Genomic DNA, 20,032 nt, shown 5'->3' on the forward strand with positions numbered 1-20,032 from the left:
TGGCATAGCGGCCATTTGCTGCTGTGCCAGGGATCGCGTGCCAGCAATTGGCTGGCGCGCGCAACTTGCGCCTGCACAGAGGCAGCCGCAAAAAGTAAAACAAAACTTTTGGGAGGGTTAGAGTAGGGCTGGGGGGGGGGAAGGTTAGGGGAAAGGGAATGGGGGAAGGCTGCTCGGCTTGGTGCGCGCAAGTTGCACAATTGCGCACTTTGTTGCGCGTGCCGACCCCTGATATTATAACTTGCACGTGCCTGTGTGCGCAAGTTATAAAATTGGGTGTACATGTACGTGCGCTGGGTAGCGCGCACACATGTAGGCCATGCACAATCTTTTAAAATCTACCCCTAAGGCTGTGAAGATATATATAGCAGGTCTAATCTCCCATAAACATACTCATACAAAATAGACCTGACCAACGTAACCTGAGAGAATCTGGCCCTGCGCACGCGAGCCTATTTTGCATAGGCTTGGCGGCGTGCACAAGCCCTGGGATGTGCGAATGTCCCAGGGCTTTCAAAAGTGGGCGGTCCAGGGACGTGACGGCAGTCCGGGGGCGTGTCCCGAGCCCTCCTCCGTTCCGGCCATGCCGGAGGTTCGCGCGCTGGCAGCCTGCCAGCACACGCAAGATACACCTGCCTCTGGCAGGCGTAAGAAATAAATTAAGGTGGGGGGGATTTAGGTATGGTTGGGGAATGGGTTAGATAGGGAAAGGGAGGGGAAGGTGGGGGGGTGGGGGAGACCGAAAAAAAGTTCACTCCAAGGCCGCTCCGATTTCGGGTGGCCTAGGAGGGAACAGGGACAGCCATCGGGGCTCCCTCGGGCTCGGCGTGCGCAAGGTGCACAGGTGTGCACCTCCTTGCACGTGCCGAGCCCGGATTTTATAACATGTGTGCTGTAGCGCAAGCATGTTATAAAATCGGGCATAGATTTGTTCACGCCAGGTTGCGCGAACAAATCTACGCCCGAGCATAAGTTTTAAAATCTGCCCCTAAGGGCAGATTGTGCAACCTGCACGCGCCGAGCCTAGAGCGCGCTGCCTGTTCCCTCCGAGGCCGCTCCGATTTCGGAGCGGCCTCGGAGGGAACTTTTCTTCGCCCTCCCCCCACCTTTCCCTACCTAACCCACCCCCCCGGCCCTATCTAAACCCCCCCCACCGTTGTCAGCAGGCGTAACTTTGCGCGCGCCGGCCGGCAGCCCCGCTCCGTGTTCCGGTCCTGGGGGCTGGTCCGGAGGCCGCAGCCACGCCCCCAGAACACCCCGGGCCGAAACCACGCCCTTGTCGCCGCCCCCAAAATACCGCGTCACGCGCGTCGCCGCCTCCAAAACGCTGCGTCGCTCTGGCCACGCCCCGACATGCCCCTTTTAGAAAGCCCCAGGACTTACGCGCGTCCCGGGGCTTTACGCGAGCCGGCAGCCTATGCAAAACAGGTGCGCCGGCGCGCGAGTGCCCTGCGCACGTAAATCCTTCCGGATTTACGCGCGCAGGGCTTTTAAAATCCGCCCCTAAGTGTAATTAAAAAAACATTTAATTTCTTATGCAAAATTTCATTGTTAAAAATCATACAAATAATCCTATCTTCAAAATACATGGAAAACTCAGACAAATTGTGTCAGTAATATACCATTACAACACACATTCAAATTACATAATAACAAGTACATTACAACATTGTCATAAAAAGTCCCAGAGAGTCCCAAACACACTAGACTTGTCTCGGCAAGGGACCCTTTGTTTTGCTGTGAAAAAAGCTTCTTCAGGGGACTACAGTACAAACTTTTACAAATTCAGTTATTTCAAATCATCATCAGAATATCTTAATATATATCAGTGCAATGTTTCAAGAGTATATCGTTATTAAGGTAGACTGTGTGGTGTAACAGAATATGTGAGAACATCCAATCCAACCATACCAAATAGAATCATTGCCGTAGTATTAGCAAAAAATTGAGTTTTTTCATTTGATAGAGATGTCTTCAACAACTTGATATATCTATAAATAATAAAGTAAAAAACATCCCCTATAAACATTTTAAATTACAAAAACATTTAGAACGCTTATCCATGGAAGATAGTTTATTATCCCAAGGTAGATCAATCTTTAAAATCCTCAAATTCATTCAACGCCATACCACAAACTACCTATAACAGACAATTGTTATATACAAATTGTATGTTATACCACTTAATCAATAAATTTCCCCAACCCTTATATCAATCCAAGTTACTGAATACAAACAATTCAAATTTATCATACAACTTTTATAAAGCCCAAATTTATGTATATTAAATCAGTCCTCCAATAAAAACTACACTAGATTAAGGAACACATTGGGGTGGATTTTAAATGCCCTGCTGGATTTTGCCTAGGCCGCCGGCGCGCGCAGAGCCCCGGGATGCGCGTAAGTCCCGGGGCTTCGTAAAAGGGGCGGGGAGGGGGTGTATCGGGGGCGTTCCCGAAATGACGCAGCGTTTCGGGGGCGGGCCCGGGGGCATAGTCAAGGCCTCCAGACCAGCCCCTGGGTCGGGTGATGGCGTCTGCTTTTAGCAGGCGTAAATCTGCCATCAAAGTTAAGGGGGGGTTTTAGATAAGGCCGGGGGGGTGGGTTAGAGAGGGGAAGGTGGGGGGAGGGCGAAGGAAAGTTCCCTCTGAGGTCGCTCCGAAATCGGAGCGGCCTCGGAGGGAACAGGCAGCGCGCGCTGGGCTCGGCGCACGCAGGTTGCACAAATGTGCACTCCTTTGCGTGCGCCGACCCCGGATTTTATAAGATATGCGTGGCTACGCGATCGCGCATATTTTTAGAATCTACCCCATTATCTGCCCATCTTGATATATTGTCCCATATCCTAAGCTACTTTCCGTTAATATATTGTCGCTCAGTCAAAAATACCCATAATTACGATAAAATGCTATTCTTCAACCCAAGGTTTATATCTATTGCTCATCACAAAATCTTCATATGAAGCCAACTGACCAGCAATCCAACTAATCCATCTTCTGTTACCATGCTAATATATCTGCTCATTTAAAATCAAGATTGGTAATGCCTCCCTTATTGTCATAGCGACTCAAGACTTTTCAATATTTAAAGGGCCACACTCCCATGCTGTTGTGTCCATTCATTTAAAGGAACATACCCATCAATAAGGTCACTGCTCTAACATCCCCACATCACAGATATACAACCCCCTCAGTTCCCCTATTTAATCCCTTAGGTTTCATGGTATCTCATTCATAAATTATTCATTGCTCTGTCTCTATTGATAAACATCATAATTTGACAAATAATAAAGAAATGTATTTCATCCACAGTATGCTGAAATGTCATCCAGTGGTCAACCAATGGTGCATGTTGTTTGCCCATATGAATACAGATTTTATATGCCAATATATTTGTGTGTGGATAGAAAGTTTTGTTTGTCCAATGTATATCAGATTACACAGACAAATAATCATATTATACCTTTTATCAAATCCAAGCAATTATACCAGTCCCCCTAAGAGGAAATATTCCTAGGGACATACTGGACTTTTCGTGTCCCTCAAAAATCAGGGACTCTCCATCCAGTTCTAGACCGAAAGAGAGCAATCTTCAGTGTGATTTACCTAGGTAAATGTGCATTTAACTGGGTAGCTTGCCCTTGCTGAAAGTTAGCCTCCAAACAGCAGCTAAAAATAATTGCAGGCTTTCACATCGTGTAATTTTAGCCAGATTAGAAAGGTGTCTTTGGGTTGGGGGAGTAAACAGCATGCGTACATTGACATTTTCAACTTTGTACATACTGTTGCCCCCAATTAGCTGCTTGCAGAAATGACAGATGCAAATATATGCGGGTGCTTTTAGTGCACACACATTGTAGGCAGTTTTTAAAGGGAAAATAACTGGATAGTTTTCCTATGAAAATTAGCTGCAAAATACACACACACGTGTACACTTGAAACGTCACATGATATTCAAAGTAGCCCCTAAAATAACCAAACTAATTTGTTATCAAGAAATTTTTTTTAACGGAATCTCTCATACCCATAATTCAGGCAATCAAACCAAGTCTCTTCCTATATGCAACCATCTGTAAAAAGCATATTTTCATAGTCCCATAGCTAAATGTCACCAGAAATCATTCAGATTGCCAATAAATAAGCAACATTACTAATATACTTACTTGTCATTTGACTTTTCCTCAGCTCCGTATTACACTGATTGCTGAACAAAAACCAATTTTTCCCCTATATCTGGGTGACATTCTTATCAAAGCAGATTTTTGTACTTAAGCTATAATTCACAGAGACAAAAGCCTTGATCTCCTACAAACATATAAGATAGGTTAATAAATTGAGGGAAAAGCTCACCTACTCCAGTTTAGGACTTAATTCATCTGGCAGGATTCAATATGAAAAAAGGACTGGTTCTGCTATTACAAGATAAATATTCCCCCATTCAACAAACGTTCAATCTCATTCAGTCACAATGCATCTCAATAAGGCAATGTGTGCAAACTCTGGGTCTCATGATAACAGTACCAGTCCAATGGGTAAAATTGAATAACTTGCTCATCAAAGAGTGACCACTTCTGAGAATAGATTTAAACTATATTTAAATTTAGACAAGGGAATGCCTCTAGCCACTCTGTCATGGAAATATATCCTTTCATATGCAAGTTAGAAGGGATGAGGATTTACTGTATATTTGCAGAACATCTATAAACCTAGAAAACATTTCTTCATATTAATTTTTTTTAGTAAAGCAGTATTTCATGCCTGATAAAACTTTGAACCATATCAAATTGAATTCTGACAACTTCCAGCCTACTGTACCTGAATGTAACTTGCCTTGAGCTCAGATGAGGAAAAGTTATTAATTAAATCTGAAGTCCAAATCCATTGTGAGTTTCATACATAAACAGGGCAGCACCATAAGTGCTTCTGTCTGTGGTTTATTTTCTAATTTCAGGTACCTAAGTAAAATAATTTTGGAATGGCCCCTAGAATAGAGAGAGGTGTCCCTTGAAACATTCCGGGGTCGATGCAATAAAGGCGCGTAAAAAGCGCGCGTAACACGCGCATGGCAACCCTTAGCACATCCTTGCTAACACGAACCCAGATGGTTTTCGTGACCACCGTACTGCAGTCAGGGAAACAGAAGCTGATAAACCCGGCGTTGGTTTTAAAAACCCCTAATTTTTTTAAGCGTCCCACGTGACCGGAAGGCTTTCCTGCCTGACCGAGGCATTCATTCATCTCCTTGCTGCAGCTGAATGTTTTTTTGGTTTTTTTTAAAGAGAGAAAGGATTACTTGCTGGTCTACAAACGAATCACACAGGTCAGGCTCAAGTCTGTCAGTGGGGCGGGTAAGGGAAGAGAGAGCGAGTGAGATAGGAGGAGATGATCGGGCCCATCACAAAAACCGACGCAGAGTTTATCAGCGTCTGTTTTCGTGACTACTAAAAACCAATGCCGAGTTTATCAGCGTCGGTTTTCCTTAGCGGCGGACAGCCACGAAAACAGACGCTGATAAACTCTGTGTCTGTTTTTGTGATGGGCCCGATCGTCAATTTTTTTTTCTTTTCTTTCTTTTCTTTTTATTATTTTTTCGATGTGCACATCTATTAACGCCTGCTCCTGGCAGGCATTAATAGATGACAGTTAAATGTGCGTCTCTGACGCACATTTTTCTTTTTGCTTCGAGAGTGAATGCCTAATAGCTTCATTCACGTGCATTTGCATATGAAGAGCGCTATTGCATTCACTCCGCGTTAGACGAGCGTTAAATAGGCGCTAATCCCCTTATTGCATTAGGGGATTGATTTGCGCCTATTTTAACCGCGTCTAACTGCACGTTAGGCAGTTGGGCATATTGCATCGGCCCCTCTGGAAGCAGGGCAGGGTCTCTTTTCCATATTATAGTAGCTATAGGAATGCCCCTGACAGCAATCAATTGTTCTGGGACATAGTAACATAGTAAATGATGGCAGATCAAGATCAACATGGTCCATCTCATCTACCCAACATTTTTTTTTAAAGTGTAAGTGGGCCACCCAGCACTGAGGGACTGCATAGGTAGAATTTATCACTGGCCTCCTTGATATCCAGTACATCCAAGGACAGAAAAACATCTCATATTTTCAGCGATTCACATTGTGAGTAATCAGAACATTCAAGCAGTTTAACTGAGTTGTTTCTGTGTATCTGGGAGAATGTGAAGTCAAATCAAACGTTTTCCAAATTATCACTCAAAAAACGGGATTGCCTGTTAAGTCCTTATGGTCAGCTTCTAAAACAAAATGTTCAGACAGTGTTTGTCATTATGCTCTCAGCAGGCACAATGACAAAAGAGGTCATAAAGAGAGATGCCCTAGTGCATGAGAAGAATGTATTGCATATTTCTTCCCCTGGTGTTCAATTAATTATCCATCAAGTCATCTAAAAGATCAGACTACATCAATCAAAAGTAATTCTTATAGTTTCATATTGACCGAGAAGGTCATTTTTTCCAGATCTATTAGACATGTGAGTTCTCAAACCACTTCATCTATCAATATTCTCAGATTTTCTGTCACAAGGATCAATCTTTTATTCCCACCCTACACCTGAAATTTATGACATGGAAGATGAGACAAAAAGACTACTTCAAAGAGGATATTCTCAAAAGATCATTGTAAGCTTTTTGATAACAAGAAAACAATCTACTAGCAAAGCATATTAGAACATTCGGAAGAAGTTGGCAGTGTGGTGTAATAGGTATAAAATCATTTAATCCAAAAGAGCTATAAAGTCTGTTACAATTTTTGTTCAAATACCTCACTTCATGTACCAGCAATCTCTGCAATTTGAGGTGACTAATAAAGTTAAACCCATTAGTAATCACCTAGATGTTTTTCATGAGAGGCATGGAAGTTGGCTAAGCCCAAATTTTCTTTCCCAGTTTTTTCTTGGGATTTGAGGATTGTGTTGAATACTTTCATGGAGCCTGCATTTGACCTTTTAAAGCAGGGGTCGGGAACCAATGGCTCGCGAGCCAGATGTGGCTCTTTTGATGGCTGCATCTGGCTCGCAGACAAATCTTTAATAAAAAAGTAAAAATCTAATAAACCCCCCCACCCTCCTGACGCCCCCCAAGACCTCCAAAATTAATTTACTACAACCCCCCACCCTCCTGACCCCCCCCCCCCCAAGACCTGCCAAAAGTCCCTGGTGGTCCAGCGGGGGTGCAGGAGCAGTCCGGGAGCGATCTCCTGGACTTGGGCTGTCGGCTGCCAATAGTCAAAATGGCACCGACGGCCCTTTGCCCTCACTATGTCACTGGGGTTGACCAATGGCGGTGGTAGCCCCTGTGACATAGTAAGGGCAAAGGGCCGTCGGCTGCCAGTAATCAAAATGGCGTCGATGGCCCTTTGCCCTTACTATGTCACAGGGGCTACCGCTGCCATTGGTCGACCCCAGTGACATAGTGAGGGCAAAGGGCTATCGGCGCCATTTTGACTATTGGCAGCCGACAGCCCAAGTCCAGGAGATCGCTCCCGGACCCCCGCTGGACCACCAGGGACTTTTGGCAGGACTTGGGGGGGTCAGGAGGGTGGGGGATTGTAGTAAATTAATTTTGGAGGTATTGGGGGGGCATCAGGAGGGTGGGGGTTTTTGTTAGATTTTTACTTTTTTATTAAAGATTTGTCTGCGAGCCCTGGACCCCCGCTGGACCACCAGGGACTTTTGGCAGGTCTTGGGGGGGTCAGGAGGGTGGGGGTTGTAGTAAATTAATTTGACAGGTCTTGGGGGGCGTCAGGAGAGTAGGGGGGTTGTAGTAAATTAATTTGGTAGGTCTTGTATGGCTCTCACGGAATTACATTTTAAAATATGTGGCGTTCATGGCTCTCTCAGCCAAAAAGGTTCCCGACCCCTGTTTTAAAGGGTAATTTTCAAACAGCACACACAGGCTGAAGTCTGATTCTTCTTACCCATAGACTTTAGCAAGAACTTTCAAAATGGATTTCTATGCATAAATTCACTTTGAAGGGGCAAGATGGCCGTGGAGTGAGGAGCAGGGAAGGAATGCTCTGATTCTCGGGTTGCCTAATTGCCTTTTCTTGCTAAAATAACGCCTCATACAAAGAGGAAAGCGCGGGTAAGGGAAGTGCTAACATCGTCCCCTTTACCCGAAACGCTTCAACCGAGAATAGAGACCACCTTCGCTCAGAATGTGAACCTGAAGCCGGTGGAGGGAGCCGCAGCAGAGGAAGGCGTGGAGCGGACACTGAACCTGCAGGCTGAAGACGTCTCATTAAGTCTCGGTGCACCACACACCCCACCCCCGCCCTCTACTGCGGAAGAAGCAGAACGGAAGTTGAGACGAAGGAGCCGGGAGAAGCAGTCGAGTACTGCAGAGACCGGCGGTGTAGAAAGGATTTTGAGACCAGCGGGAGAGAAATCTTCAAAGCTAAATGTGGGATCTTCTTCGGGAGAGTCTGCCGGAGCCTCGGATGAGGAAGAAAAACTGCGGGTCGAGATTGGGACCCTATTAGCCAAAGGGAAAGAGCCTTCCAAACACCCTGCTGAAATTCTAGTGAAGGACAAGCCCCAGGTAATAACCCTGGACTATCTGTGGGGAGGCCTGAAAGATCTTGAGACTGCGATATTAAACTTAATGAAAATTATGATGGAAAATAATCAGCATTTTCTGAAAATGGATGGGAAGATTAAAAAAACATGAGGAAAAAATAGAGAGCATTACAAGCAGAGTTGGGAAACTTGAACAGAATCAGCTTGAAATATTGAGAGTTGAAAATATAAATACTAAGAAAATTGAGACTGGAGAATATGAGGAAATATTCTAATTTGCGCCTATTGAATTTTCCCTATTCAGTTGCTATCACCCCATTAGATATGTTTAAGAAATATTTCACTCGTATTTTGGAAATCTCTCAAGAGTTAATGCCTGTGTTTAATAAAATATATTATTTGCCTGAAAGTGCTGAAAGGGAGAATAAGAACCAACCTAATATAGATGTGGATTTAACTCAATTCCTAGAGCTATCATCAGATTCTGTGATAACATGTAGAAGAACTTTATTTCTCTCATTTACTTTAATATCTGATAGAGATATGGTATTCAGATTCTTCATGAGAACTAGGCTGAAGCTGTTTTATGGCGCAAAAGTTTGGATTTATCCAGATCTCTCTAGGTTCACGCAGGAGAGAAGGAGAAAATTTATTTCAGTGAAACCTGAGGTTGAGAGCAGAGGAGGTAGATTTATAGTAAAATACCCATGTAAATGTATATTGAGCTATACAGAAAATAAATGTTTTCTTAGATCCACTAGACTTAAGCAAGTTTTTGGATGGCAACCCTAATGTAGAAGCTAATTAGGGTTTGATGCATATATTTAAAGGTCACAGATCTCACCTGCGAGCTAATTGTGATGATGTTGAAATTGTTTCCTTTTCCTTGAACCGCTTTTTACAAGTCCCAATTTCCTTGTATTACTTATTTAACTTATGTTCATTAGTTTAATGGAAAATATGTTTAGAAATTTTCATGTTAACAATTTCTGTAAAGGAAATACAGTTGGAAGTAAATATTGTAATTATGTATTGAATTAAAAAATGAATAAAAATTATAAATTAAAAAAAAAAAATTCACTTTGAAAATTGTGGATGAGTGTGGAACCTTGCATAGTCAGGTGTAACTTTGTGCATATGGATGTGCACACATACATTTGAAAAGCAAAAAGTTGCAATCTCAATCCTGCCCCAACTCTCCCTTAAAACATTTGTTTAATATGTGCATAAAAATATGCAAGAAATCATATTCCGCATGAATATCTGCCAAGGCTGTTTTCAAAAATTCAATTTATGCCATTAAGGGCCTTTGAAAATTACCTCTTTGAACTCCAACAGTTTATATTTTCTGACTTTTAGAAGACAACTTTGTAACATTGCACATAGCTGGTAAATATGTGCATAATTTATGCCAGTTTTCAAAGCAGTCTTATGCACATAAATCCACTTTGCAAATTATCGCAGCAAAACTACGCGTGCACAATTACATCTGCTATTTGGTGCACCTAGGTTTGCTGAGAAAACTTTGCCCGTACCTTTAAAAATAAAAATATATTCATGAAAGTCCCAATCTCACCCAGACTCTACCCCCCTGAAGTGCTTCTCCCCTATGCACGTAAAAGTACACAAATGTAGGAGGTAATTTTAAAAGGAGTCACACCTATAAATAACATACAGTCCTAGCAATTTTACTTGAAATCATTTTATTGTAAGCAAGAACAATATAACACTGGTGCACACCAGGTCAACTATACAGAGCAATTACAGCTTACATTTTTATCTACTCCCCAAGCCCCCTCCCTCTCAAAGTCCACAGAAATCCAAACAATAAAGCAAAGAGAAAACTAATAACATTATGTACTGAGCAACTATACCCTCACTTTTTAACAGACCCACCCTCCAGCAAAGGGTGCAAGCAACCTACAATTTAAGGATAATTAAGCACCATATTTCTAGCTTTAGGAGAAAGCAATTGGAGATATTTGTCCCATATGGATATAAACCGCATTATGGGGTAGAATTTCAAAGGGTTGCACGTGTAAGATACGTGCGCAACCCCCAAAAACTTACCCCTGCCTCCCTCTGCGCGCGCCGAGCCTATCTTGCATAGGATCGGTGGCGCGTGCAAGCCCCGGGACGCTCGTAAGTCCCGGGGGCGGGGCCGATGCCCCGGGATGCTTGTAAGTCCCGGGGGCGGGGCCGATGCCTCTGGCACAGCCGCCGTGCTGGGGGATGGAGAGCAGGCGCGTACAAGTTACGCCTGCAACTTCCTCAATAAAGGTTAGGAGGGGGATTTAGCTAGGGCTGGGGGTGGCTTAGATAGGGGAAGGGAGGGGAAGGTGGGGGGAGGCGGAAGGAAGTTCCCTCCGAGGCTGCTCTGATTTTGGAGTGGCCTCAGAGGGAACGGAGGCAGGCTGCTCGGCTCGGCGTGCGCAGGTTGCACAATTGCACCCTCCTGCGTGCGCTGACCCTGGATTTTATAACATGCGCGTGGCAGGGTTGCGCGAACAAATGTACGCCCGTGCATAACTTTAAAAATCTACCCTTATACTTTTAAAAGATCTTGTAGTATCTACATTTTCCGTTTGCATTAATACATGCATGCTCTTCCTCCAGGCCCAATATTCAGGAGCATCTTTGTCACACCGCACAGAAAGCACAGCCTTTTTCCCCAGTAACTATGCCTTTTTAAGAAAGAGACTGTCCTTTACCCATCGCTTCTTTACAATCAAATAGTACTCCAGGGGTGAGAGGGAATTCTGTAAGATCTGCTGCAAATATCTTTTCATTTTATCCCAAAATTCTTGAATTACTGGGCATGACCAGAAGTAATGGCCCAGAGTACTTCTAGCGGAGGAGCACTTAGGGCACATGTCAGACTGTAACACACCCGCTTTAATCGGCCTAACCGTTCGTAGGTAGGGCTCTCGATAAGAATTTATATTGTGGTTCTTGCAGATTCGCATTCCCTACCAATCCTGGAATCCTAGCAAAGGCTGAAGCCAGCTGCTTCTCCACCATTTGAATTGGAATCTCAGCCCTCCATCTATCCAATAGGGATCCAAACGAGAACATTTCTTGGAGCCCTGACAGTGCCTTATATAAGTAAGAAATAACCATTCTTCTCCGCTCCCCAATTTGAAAGAATTCTTCAGCATTAAAGTCTTTAAGATTAGCACTCGATAGAGACCGCCAACAGTGTTTCACTTGATGGTAGACAAAGCGCTGTCCTGGGCTCATCCCAAATTTCCCGAGGAGAAAGAAGTTGCCCTTCTATAGTCACCATTTCTAGAAATTTTAAAAAGTTATTTACCCGTATAAAGAGCACTTACACATGAAGGTCCTATGGACAATTCAATGGCATACACTGTAGCAATTTTCAAAAGCCCACTTCCACTGGTAAAGTGCATTTACACATGTGAAGCCCAAATTTAAGCGTGTAAAAGTTTTTAAAATCAGACCTATAGAGTGTGTGTGTGCATAATTTTATGCGCATATTGGTCTGCGGTTTTCTAAAGGACTTTTTCTGGGGGTAAAGGACTACTTTACACACAAGTCTCTTTGGAAATTATCTTCTCAGTTGGAATTTTGGTGAAACTTTGTTCAGCCAGAAACCTAAGTAAAATTTAAAGCTTTATCATCTATTTCTTCCTTTGCACAGTTTTAGCATGATAAAGTGGTCTTACATGCGCTTTCTTTCTTTATCAAAGGTCCCTTCTTATTTTCTTATTAATCAAGAAGTTGTATTACCATTCTTCTATCTGAATCCTCGAAACCGGAAAGATATTTTAGACATCACAAAAGTCCTAAAATTCTTTCTGCAGAGAATTAAAGATTTACGAAAGAGCGACTAGCCCTTCATCCTGTCTGATTCAACTAAGAGGTTTCCCATTTCCAAATGGATCAGACTTCATATTCTGGAAGCATATAAAGAATCTAACAAAAAACCTCTTTCCTCAACAAGGGCTGTATCTGCTTCATACTTTTTTCACTTTCACTTTTTATTATTTATATTCCGCTTTTCACACTTTTTTTCAGCGCTTCAGTTTGGATTACATTCAGGTACTGTAGGGATTTCCCTATCCCCAGAGGGCTTACAATCTAAGGGGGTCATTTTCTATCCGTATCGCACGCGAAAAAGGACTTTTTGCGTGTGATACCTTGATAGGGGAGGAGTCGGGGCGGTGTTGGGCCGGACACAGTGGTAACTTCGCTGGCGGCGATAGGGTAAGACCTGTTATCGCCGCCAGTAGCGCACCCAATAGTGCCACCTTTCACGGTGGCACTATTGGGTGCGAAAGCCGGCAGCGATAACACCGCGGTGGTGCGATCGCTGCCGGCTTTCTCAGGCCCGCCCCCACTTCGCCCACCCGCCCCCCCATTACCGCGGGATTCAGTAAGCTGTGCGACAATAGAAAATCCCGACCTAAGTTTGTACCTGAGGCAATGGAGGGTAAAGTGACTTGCCCAAGGTCACAAGGAGCGACAGCGGGACTCGAACCCTGGTCTCCTGGTTCATAGCCCACTGCCCTAACCAGTTGTAGAAAATTTTAAAGCAGCAACAGGGAATGCCATTCATGAAGCATTACAGAAAAGATAAATGGTCTCCCGCAACAGCAAATCTTGAAGCGAGTTTTCCAAGCAATAATCAAAAGACCCTTTTATGGTGCTGGTTTTGTAAGTCCTGCGGCGTACACTGGGAAGGGAGTGTAACAGAATTGGAATCTTTTACTACCATTTCCTGTTCTGTTAACTCAGTCTACAGTGCACCTCCCATTTTTGGAAATCTTTTTCTTTTCTCACCAGTATCTATATTGCTGAAAGCTATTTGTAGTGGGTAAAAGAGTATATTTTAAGAGGGTAACTTTCAAAAGCCTGTATAGGGCTGAAGATTTTATCCGCAGACTAGAACATGGTTTTCAAGGTGGATTTATTCTCATAAATTCACTTTGAACATTCACAGGTGTGTACAGAACCTGACGCAGCATACATGCACAAAGATACACCCGCTCGAGGACAGGTATAACATCTGCATGTGGATTTACACCCACACTTTCGAAAATTGAAAATATGCATGCCAATCTTTTCCCTGCCCTCAACTTTGCCCCCAGAAAAACCTACTTTGCACATAAAAGTACATGCATGGGTCCTAAACTGATTGTTGAACAGCAATTTATGAGCAGATACTGGGGTTTCTGTATGTAATTGCTTTTGAAAAGCAGGCTATAAAGACTAAGGGACTATAAACAGTTATGGGACACTAGGAAAATTGAATTGTTCATTTGCAGAGCTGAGTAAATGTGGTGTGAGTGTGGTATGAGAGATGTTTGTATAATGTGTTTGCAGAGGGGAAACGAAAGAAAATAGAAGGCTATGTGTTAATTAAAAAGCAAGGAGCAGGATCTTGCTATTTCATGCTTGGTGTAACACTGCTTATGATTCTGGTTAGACTGCAAGCATTATTATGTTTCAAGGTACTTTATTACTGCTGCAATATTAGTTGAGTGATGTAAAACTCCTACTTGTATTTGCATTTTCTTCTGATAATAAACATGTTAAAAAAAAAAAAAAAGACTGTTCACAAATTTTTTTAATTTGATGATTTAAGTTGGAGGTCGTCTCAAAAATGAGGAGGGATCTGCCAAGCCAATGACATAATTGGGATGATACGATTTCAGCATGAAACTGCAGCAGAGAGGAGCCGTTGGTTAGGCAGTCTGTAGCTGCATGCTGCTCATGGTGTAGACTGGTATGGGAGTTAACTGAGTAAAAATTAACAGTAAGAAAAAAATTGCAGTTTCACTGAATAGAAATTTACAATGTTTAAATCAGTTTTTGTAAACAGTTTTAGCAAGTGATGGGGTTGCACATGCTTTCAAAACATCTAATAATTAAAAAAAGCCAGCAGCAAATAATGACTTAGGGGGGTCATTTATCAAAATACGCTAAAGCTTTTTCGCATGCGTTAAGGGCTTAGCGCATGCGAAAACGTGTTTAACGCATGCGATAGCACCATATCGTATGGTGCGATGCAAATATGGAAAATAGGAGGAGTTAGGGGCGGGGAGTGGGCTGGGTTTGCCTGGTTGCGAAGAGCTATCGCACAGACTTAATGCTGATTTTAACATCTTTTTGAATTGCGTTAGGCTGTGCAATAGCTGCCGTGACCGGGCGGCAAGGTTTTATCACCTTGCGCGATGTCTCCTGCAAGGCCTATTTTGATGAATTGAACCTCCCAGAGCATCCAACTAGCAGTTGGAGAAGAGAGAGAGAGAGACTGGCCATAATGTCATCTCCCTAGATAGGTATTTGTATCCCTATGGTAGGTCCACCTAGTAACTCGAGGTGAGGGTTAGGTATCAGTGTAGGGGGTTAGGGGACCCCTTTGACATTCAATGTTAGATGTACAAACAGAACAGTGGTCTCTTGTGAACATTTGATGACCCTCGGAGTGAGGAAACTCACTCCAAGATGAGATTTGTACAATGTTCTCTCCACCTAGCTTGATGTTACCCAGGTAGAGAGTCCATCAAGCTAGGCCTTAGTTAACAATTTAGCTGAAATGCTAAAGGTAAAACAAGGTTGCAGTGTTTATTAGGATGATATACTATATACATTGATATACATTGCATCTTTTTCTGTCTTATCAAATTTTAATCAAATAAACTTAATTTAAACAAATCAAAATAAATTAACAAATCTTAATGTAACTATCACAATTAAATCAAAACCTAACAATTCAAATATATTAAAAAATAACCTTAAAGCAATCTTCAAAAATTCAAATGAACAATAGTCAAAAGGTCCCCCACACACAAAAAAAGAAAAGTACAATCCCTACAAAAATCCTTTTCTAAAAACCTAATCAACAAGTCCATCCACCCATTCCAATAATCACATGAAGCTCTATAGCAATAGTCCATAGCAATAATCCATCTAGAAGAAGCCAATAGATGAAATAGCTGATAGTGAATCAGAAGAAGTTTTCATATATTCATAGATATAGTATACTTGGATTTTCAGAAGGCGTTTGACAAAGTTCCTCATGAGAGGCTTCTAGGAAAAGTAAAAAGTCATGGGATAGGTGGCGATGTCCTTTCGTGGATTGCAAATTGGCTAAAAGACAGGAAACAGAGAGTAGGATTAAATGGGCAATTTTCTCAGTGGAAGGGAGTGGACAGTGGAGTGCCTCAGGGATCTGTATTGGGACCCTTACTGTTCAATATATTTATAAATGATCTGGAAAGAAATACGACGAGTGAGATAATCAAATTTGCAGATGACACAAAATTGTTCAGAGTAGTTAAATCACAAGCAGATTGTGATAAATTGCAGGAAGACCTTGTGAGACTGGAAAATTGGGCATCCAAATGGCAGATGAAATTTAATGTGGATAAGTGCAAGGTGATGCATATAGGGAAAAATAACCCATGCTATAATTACACGATGTTGGGTTCCATATTAGGTGCTACAACCCAAGAAAGAGATCTAGGTGTCATAGTGGATAACACATTGAAATCGTCGGTTCAGTGTGCTGCGGCAGTCAAAAAAGCAAACAGAATGTTGGGAATTATTAGAAAAGGAATGATGAATAAAACGGAAAATGTCATAATGCCTCTGTATCGCTCCATGGTGAGACCGCACCTTGAATACTGTGTACAATTCTGGTCGCCGCATCTCAAAAAAGATATAATTGCGATGGAGAAGGTACAGAGAAGGGCTACCAAAATGATAAGGGGAATGGAACAACTCCCCTATGAGGAAAGACTAAAGAGGTTAGGACTTTTCAGCTTGGAGAAGAGACGACTGAGGGAGGATATGATAGAGGTGTTTAAAATCATGAGAGGTCTAGAACGGGTAGATGTGAATCGGTTATTTACTCTTTCGGATAGTAGAAAGACTAGGGGACACTCCATGAAGTTAGCATGGGGCACATTTAAAACTAATCGGAGAAAGTTCTTTTTTACTCAACGCACAATTAAACTCTGGAATTTGTTGCCAGAGAATGTGGTTCGTGCAGTTAGTATAGCTGTGTTTAAAAAAGGATTGGATAAGTTCTTGGAGGAGAAGTCCATTACCTGCTATTAAGTTCACTTAGAGAATAGCCATTGCCATTAGCAATGGTTACATGGAATACACTTAGTTTGTGGGTACTTGCCAGGTTCTTATGGCCTGGATTGGCCACTGTTGGAAACAGGATGCTGGGCTTGATGGACCCTTGGTCTGACCCAGTATGGCATTTTCTTATGTTCTTATGTTCTTATGTACCTGATGATGAAAAGATGGATCCTAGCAGTCAATAGGGCATCTCACACATTTTACGCTGTTTGGTGGAGGCCCAAATATGGGGGATTTTGGAAGCAACTGCACCATTCCAACTTGTTTCGCACAAGGCTTCAGTGAAAATTTACCACTACACAAGATATTTCTTAAGGATGTTACCACTGCTAATGGCTCCCTCCTGTGTCCTCTCTAAAACCATAAAATATAAAAATCATCAAACCACTCTCAAAAGCAAGCAAACTTAAATATACATAAATTAAAAAAAAAATCAAATAACATACAAATGTATACACCGCTATCTTGTTTAAAATACCTTTTAACTAATCTTTCATGACTACACCCTCTTTATAACTGGATGGAATCCAAAAGACACATCCCCACTGTGATGTAATAAACCTTATTAGAAATATGATCTATTGAAATTGTTACCTAATCCACAAACATTAAAGAACCCAGTGCACATAATAACCGATACTCCTTCTTGTACAATGAGAACAGCCAACATTACCAATGAAAAATCTATGTCACAAAAACAGTCCACTCAATCTTGCTATATAGTCCATAAGAATTTTAGGAATCCAATTAAAAAATCCACCATTTTTGTTAATTTGAATTTTTGGAAATTGCTTTAAGGTTTTTTTTAATTTATTTTATTTTTTTATTTTTTTTATTTTATTTTGATAACTTTTAGATTTGTTTTGAATTTATTTTGATTTGTTTGAATTGTTTGATTAAAATTTGATAGAAAAAGGTGCAAAGATATTGATCAATGTATATGGTATTTGATAGATGCAATTGTTGACCTGTTTTATGTATTTTCAGTGAGGGTAAGGTAATACATATGAAAGGATATTGATAGCTATATAATTTAATGCTCATTTAATGACCCCCTTGTTTTATATAGTTAGTTTATTTGCAATATAAATTGCAATTTCAAAAAAGAAGAACATAACCAGATTTGAGAATTTTTAATTGTATTCCAGGAAGAAATGAAGACTTTCAAAGCCCGAGTTGAAGATGTGGTGAAAGAAAATGAACAATTGCACCAACGCATAGAAAGAAACAAGTCTGTAACCAGCAAGGAATGGTATTTATATTTACTAAAACTAAACTAGGTCTGAAAACAAAATGTTAGCATGGTTGAAGGAAATCATCCGTGTCTCTTTAGGGAGGCTGTTTGCCTGGGTGCCTGAAAACGTATAGCACAGGGGTCGGGAACCCATGGCTCGCGAGCCAGATATGGCTCTTTTGAGGGCTGCATCTGGCTCGCAGACACGTGTCGCCATACTTCGCGGTTCTCCGCTGACCCAGCTGCTCCCCGGTCCTCCGCCGCCCGGGCTTAAAATGCTGTCAGCCCGGGCGGAACGCGGCAGGACAGCTGGAGTCAGCGGCACCGGCGTGCTCTCTTCTTCTCCCCCCCCCGCGGCCCGGAAGAGGAAGTGGAGAGCATCGGGTGCCTGCGCGGGAAGAAGAGACCACACTAGCGTGGTCTCTTCTTCCGCGCAGGCACCCGATGCTCACCACTTCCTCTTCCGGGCCGCGGGGGGGAGGAGAAGAGAGCACGCCGACTGGAGTCATCCGGGTGCCTGCGCGGGAGTCATCGGGTGTCAGCCGGGTGCCAGCGCTGGAGTCATCGGGTGCCTGCGCGGGAAGAAGACTGCAGCGCGGCTCGGAGGAAAATGAAAATCTTCAACCGCGGCCGATGGGACTCCGCCTTCGCCTCCGCGAGGGCTGAAAATGAAGGAGGTTAGCGTTGGGAGGTGGCTGCTGTTGCCGCGAGTTCCCGGGGGGGGGGGGGGAGAGAGAGAGTGAATGAGCGAGCAAGCATGTGTGTTTGAGATCCTGTGTGTGTGAGTGAGAGATTGCATGTATGTGAATGATTGAGAGCCTGTATATGTGAAAGAGAGTATGTCTGTGATTGAGATCCTGCCTGTGAGAGAGAGAGCATGAATGTAAGTTTACCATTGGGAACCTGTATGTGTAAGTTTGTAATTGAAAACCTGTTTGTTTGAAAGAGTATGTGTGTATGATTGAGATCCTTTGTGTGTGAGAGAGATCATGTGTATGTATGATTAAGAGCCTGTGTGTATAAGTAAGAGAGAGATCATGTGTGTCTGTGTCTGATTGACAGCTGGTTTAGGTGATGGAGCATGTGAGTATGTGATTGAGAGCCTGTGTTTAAATGAGAGAGAGAGACCATGTGTGTCTGTGTGATTGAGAGCTGATTTAGGTGAGGGAGCATGTGAGTATGTGATTGAGAGCCTGTGTTTAAATGAGAGAGAGAGACCATGTGTGTCTGTGTGTGATTGAGAGCTGATTTAGGTGAGGGAGCATGTGAGTATGTGATTGAGAGCCTGTGTGTAAATGAGAGAAAGAGAGGACATGTTTGTAAGCATGTGAATGAGAGTCTGTGTGTGAGAGAAAAAGACAGCATGTATTTATGTGATTGAAAGCCTGTGTGTGTGTAAGCGTGAAAAGATAGACAGCATGTGTGTAAATGTGTAATTAAGAGCCTATATAAGTGAGAGAGAAAAAACATTTGTATATGTGAGTGACTGAGAGCATGTGTGTATAGGTGTGTCATTGAGAGCCAGTGTGAGAGAGAGCGCTGGTATGTGACTGAGAGAGGAGAAAGTTCCAAGCAAACCACCCCACCTCCTGCTAATTCAGAACAATCTCAGGACACCTGGATATCAAACGTTCCCAGGTATGCAGAGCAAAAAAATTTTTGTATCCTTATTATTTTTCATTACTGGATCTTTGTGTCTGCTATTTTGAAATATTTTGTTGGTATCTGGAAATGTTTTATATGAGTTTTTAATTATTGGATATTCCACTCATCAGCTGTTTCGAAATATGTTCTTTTTGTTAGTACAGTTTTACTGCTGATGATTTTATATTTCTTGATTTGTTTTATAAGGATGTGTGATGTTTCTTTTTTCCTTTGTTACACTGCATACAGAGACTCTGGCTTGTTGCAGTTTCCAATTCAGTTTTTGTCTGCATGCTTCTTGTTATGCGTTTTGGTCTCTTTATTCTATGTTAGGTGAGGGACAGCACGTGATTCAGGTGAGGTTTTCTGCTGGCGTGTAGTTTCTGTGTAGGACTCTATAGCAGCCTGACTTGGTCCGTTTTCCTAATAGGAGATGTATTGGTGTCTTAAGGCCTGGTGTAATATTTTCAGAGACTTCTTGTAC

The 20,032-nt window shown here is 42.5% G+C and overlaps 1 protein-coding gene across 4 annotated transcripts in view; it reads left to right on the top strand.

Moving 5' to 3' along the window:
• CEP89 (centrosomal protein 89) overlaps positions 1-20,032 on the top strand; it is a 491,071-nt gene that overhangs the window by 171,956 nt on the left and 299,083 nt on the right. For all 4 annotated transcript variants that reach the window (XM_029608396.1, XM_029608398.1, XM_029608395.1 and 1 more), the window contains one exon: positions 17,819-17,922. In XM_029608396.1, the coding sequence (XP_029464256.1) occupies positions 17,819-17,922 (104 nt within the window). The remainder of the gene's footprint in view (positions 1-17,818; positions 17,923-20,032) is intronic.

The sequence above is a fragment of the Rhinatrema bivittatum genome, chromosome 7, assembly GCF_901001135.1.
Source record: "Rhinatrema bivittatum chromosome 7, aRhiBiv1.1, whole genome shotgun sequence".
NCBI classification, from domain to species: Eukaryota; Metazoa; Chordata; class Amphibia; order Gymnophiona; family Rhinatrematidae; genus Rhinatrema; species Rhinatrema bivittatum.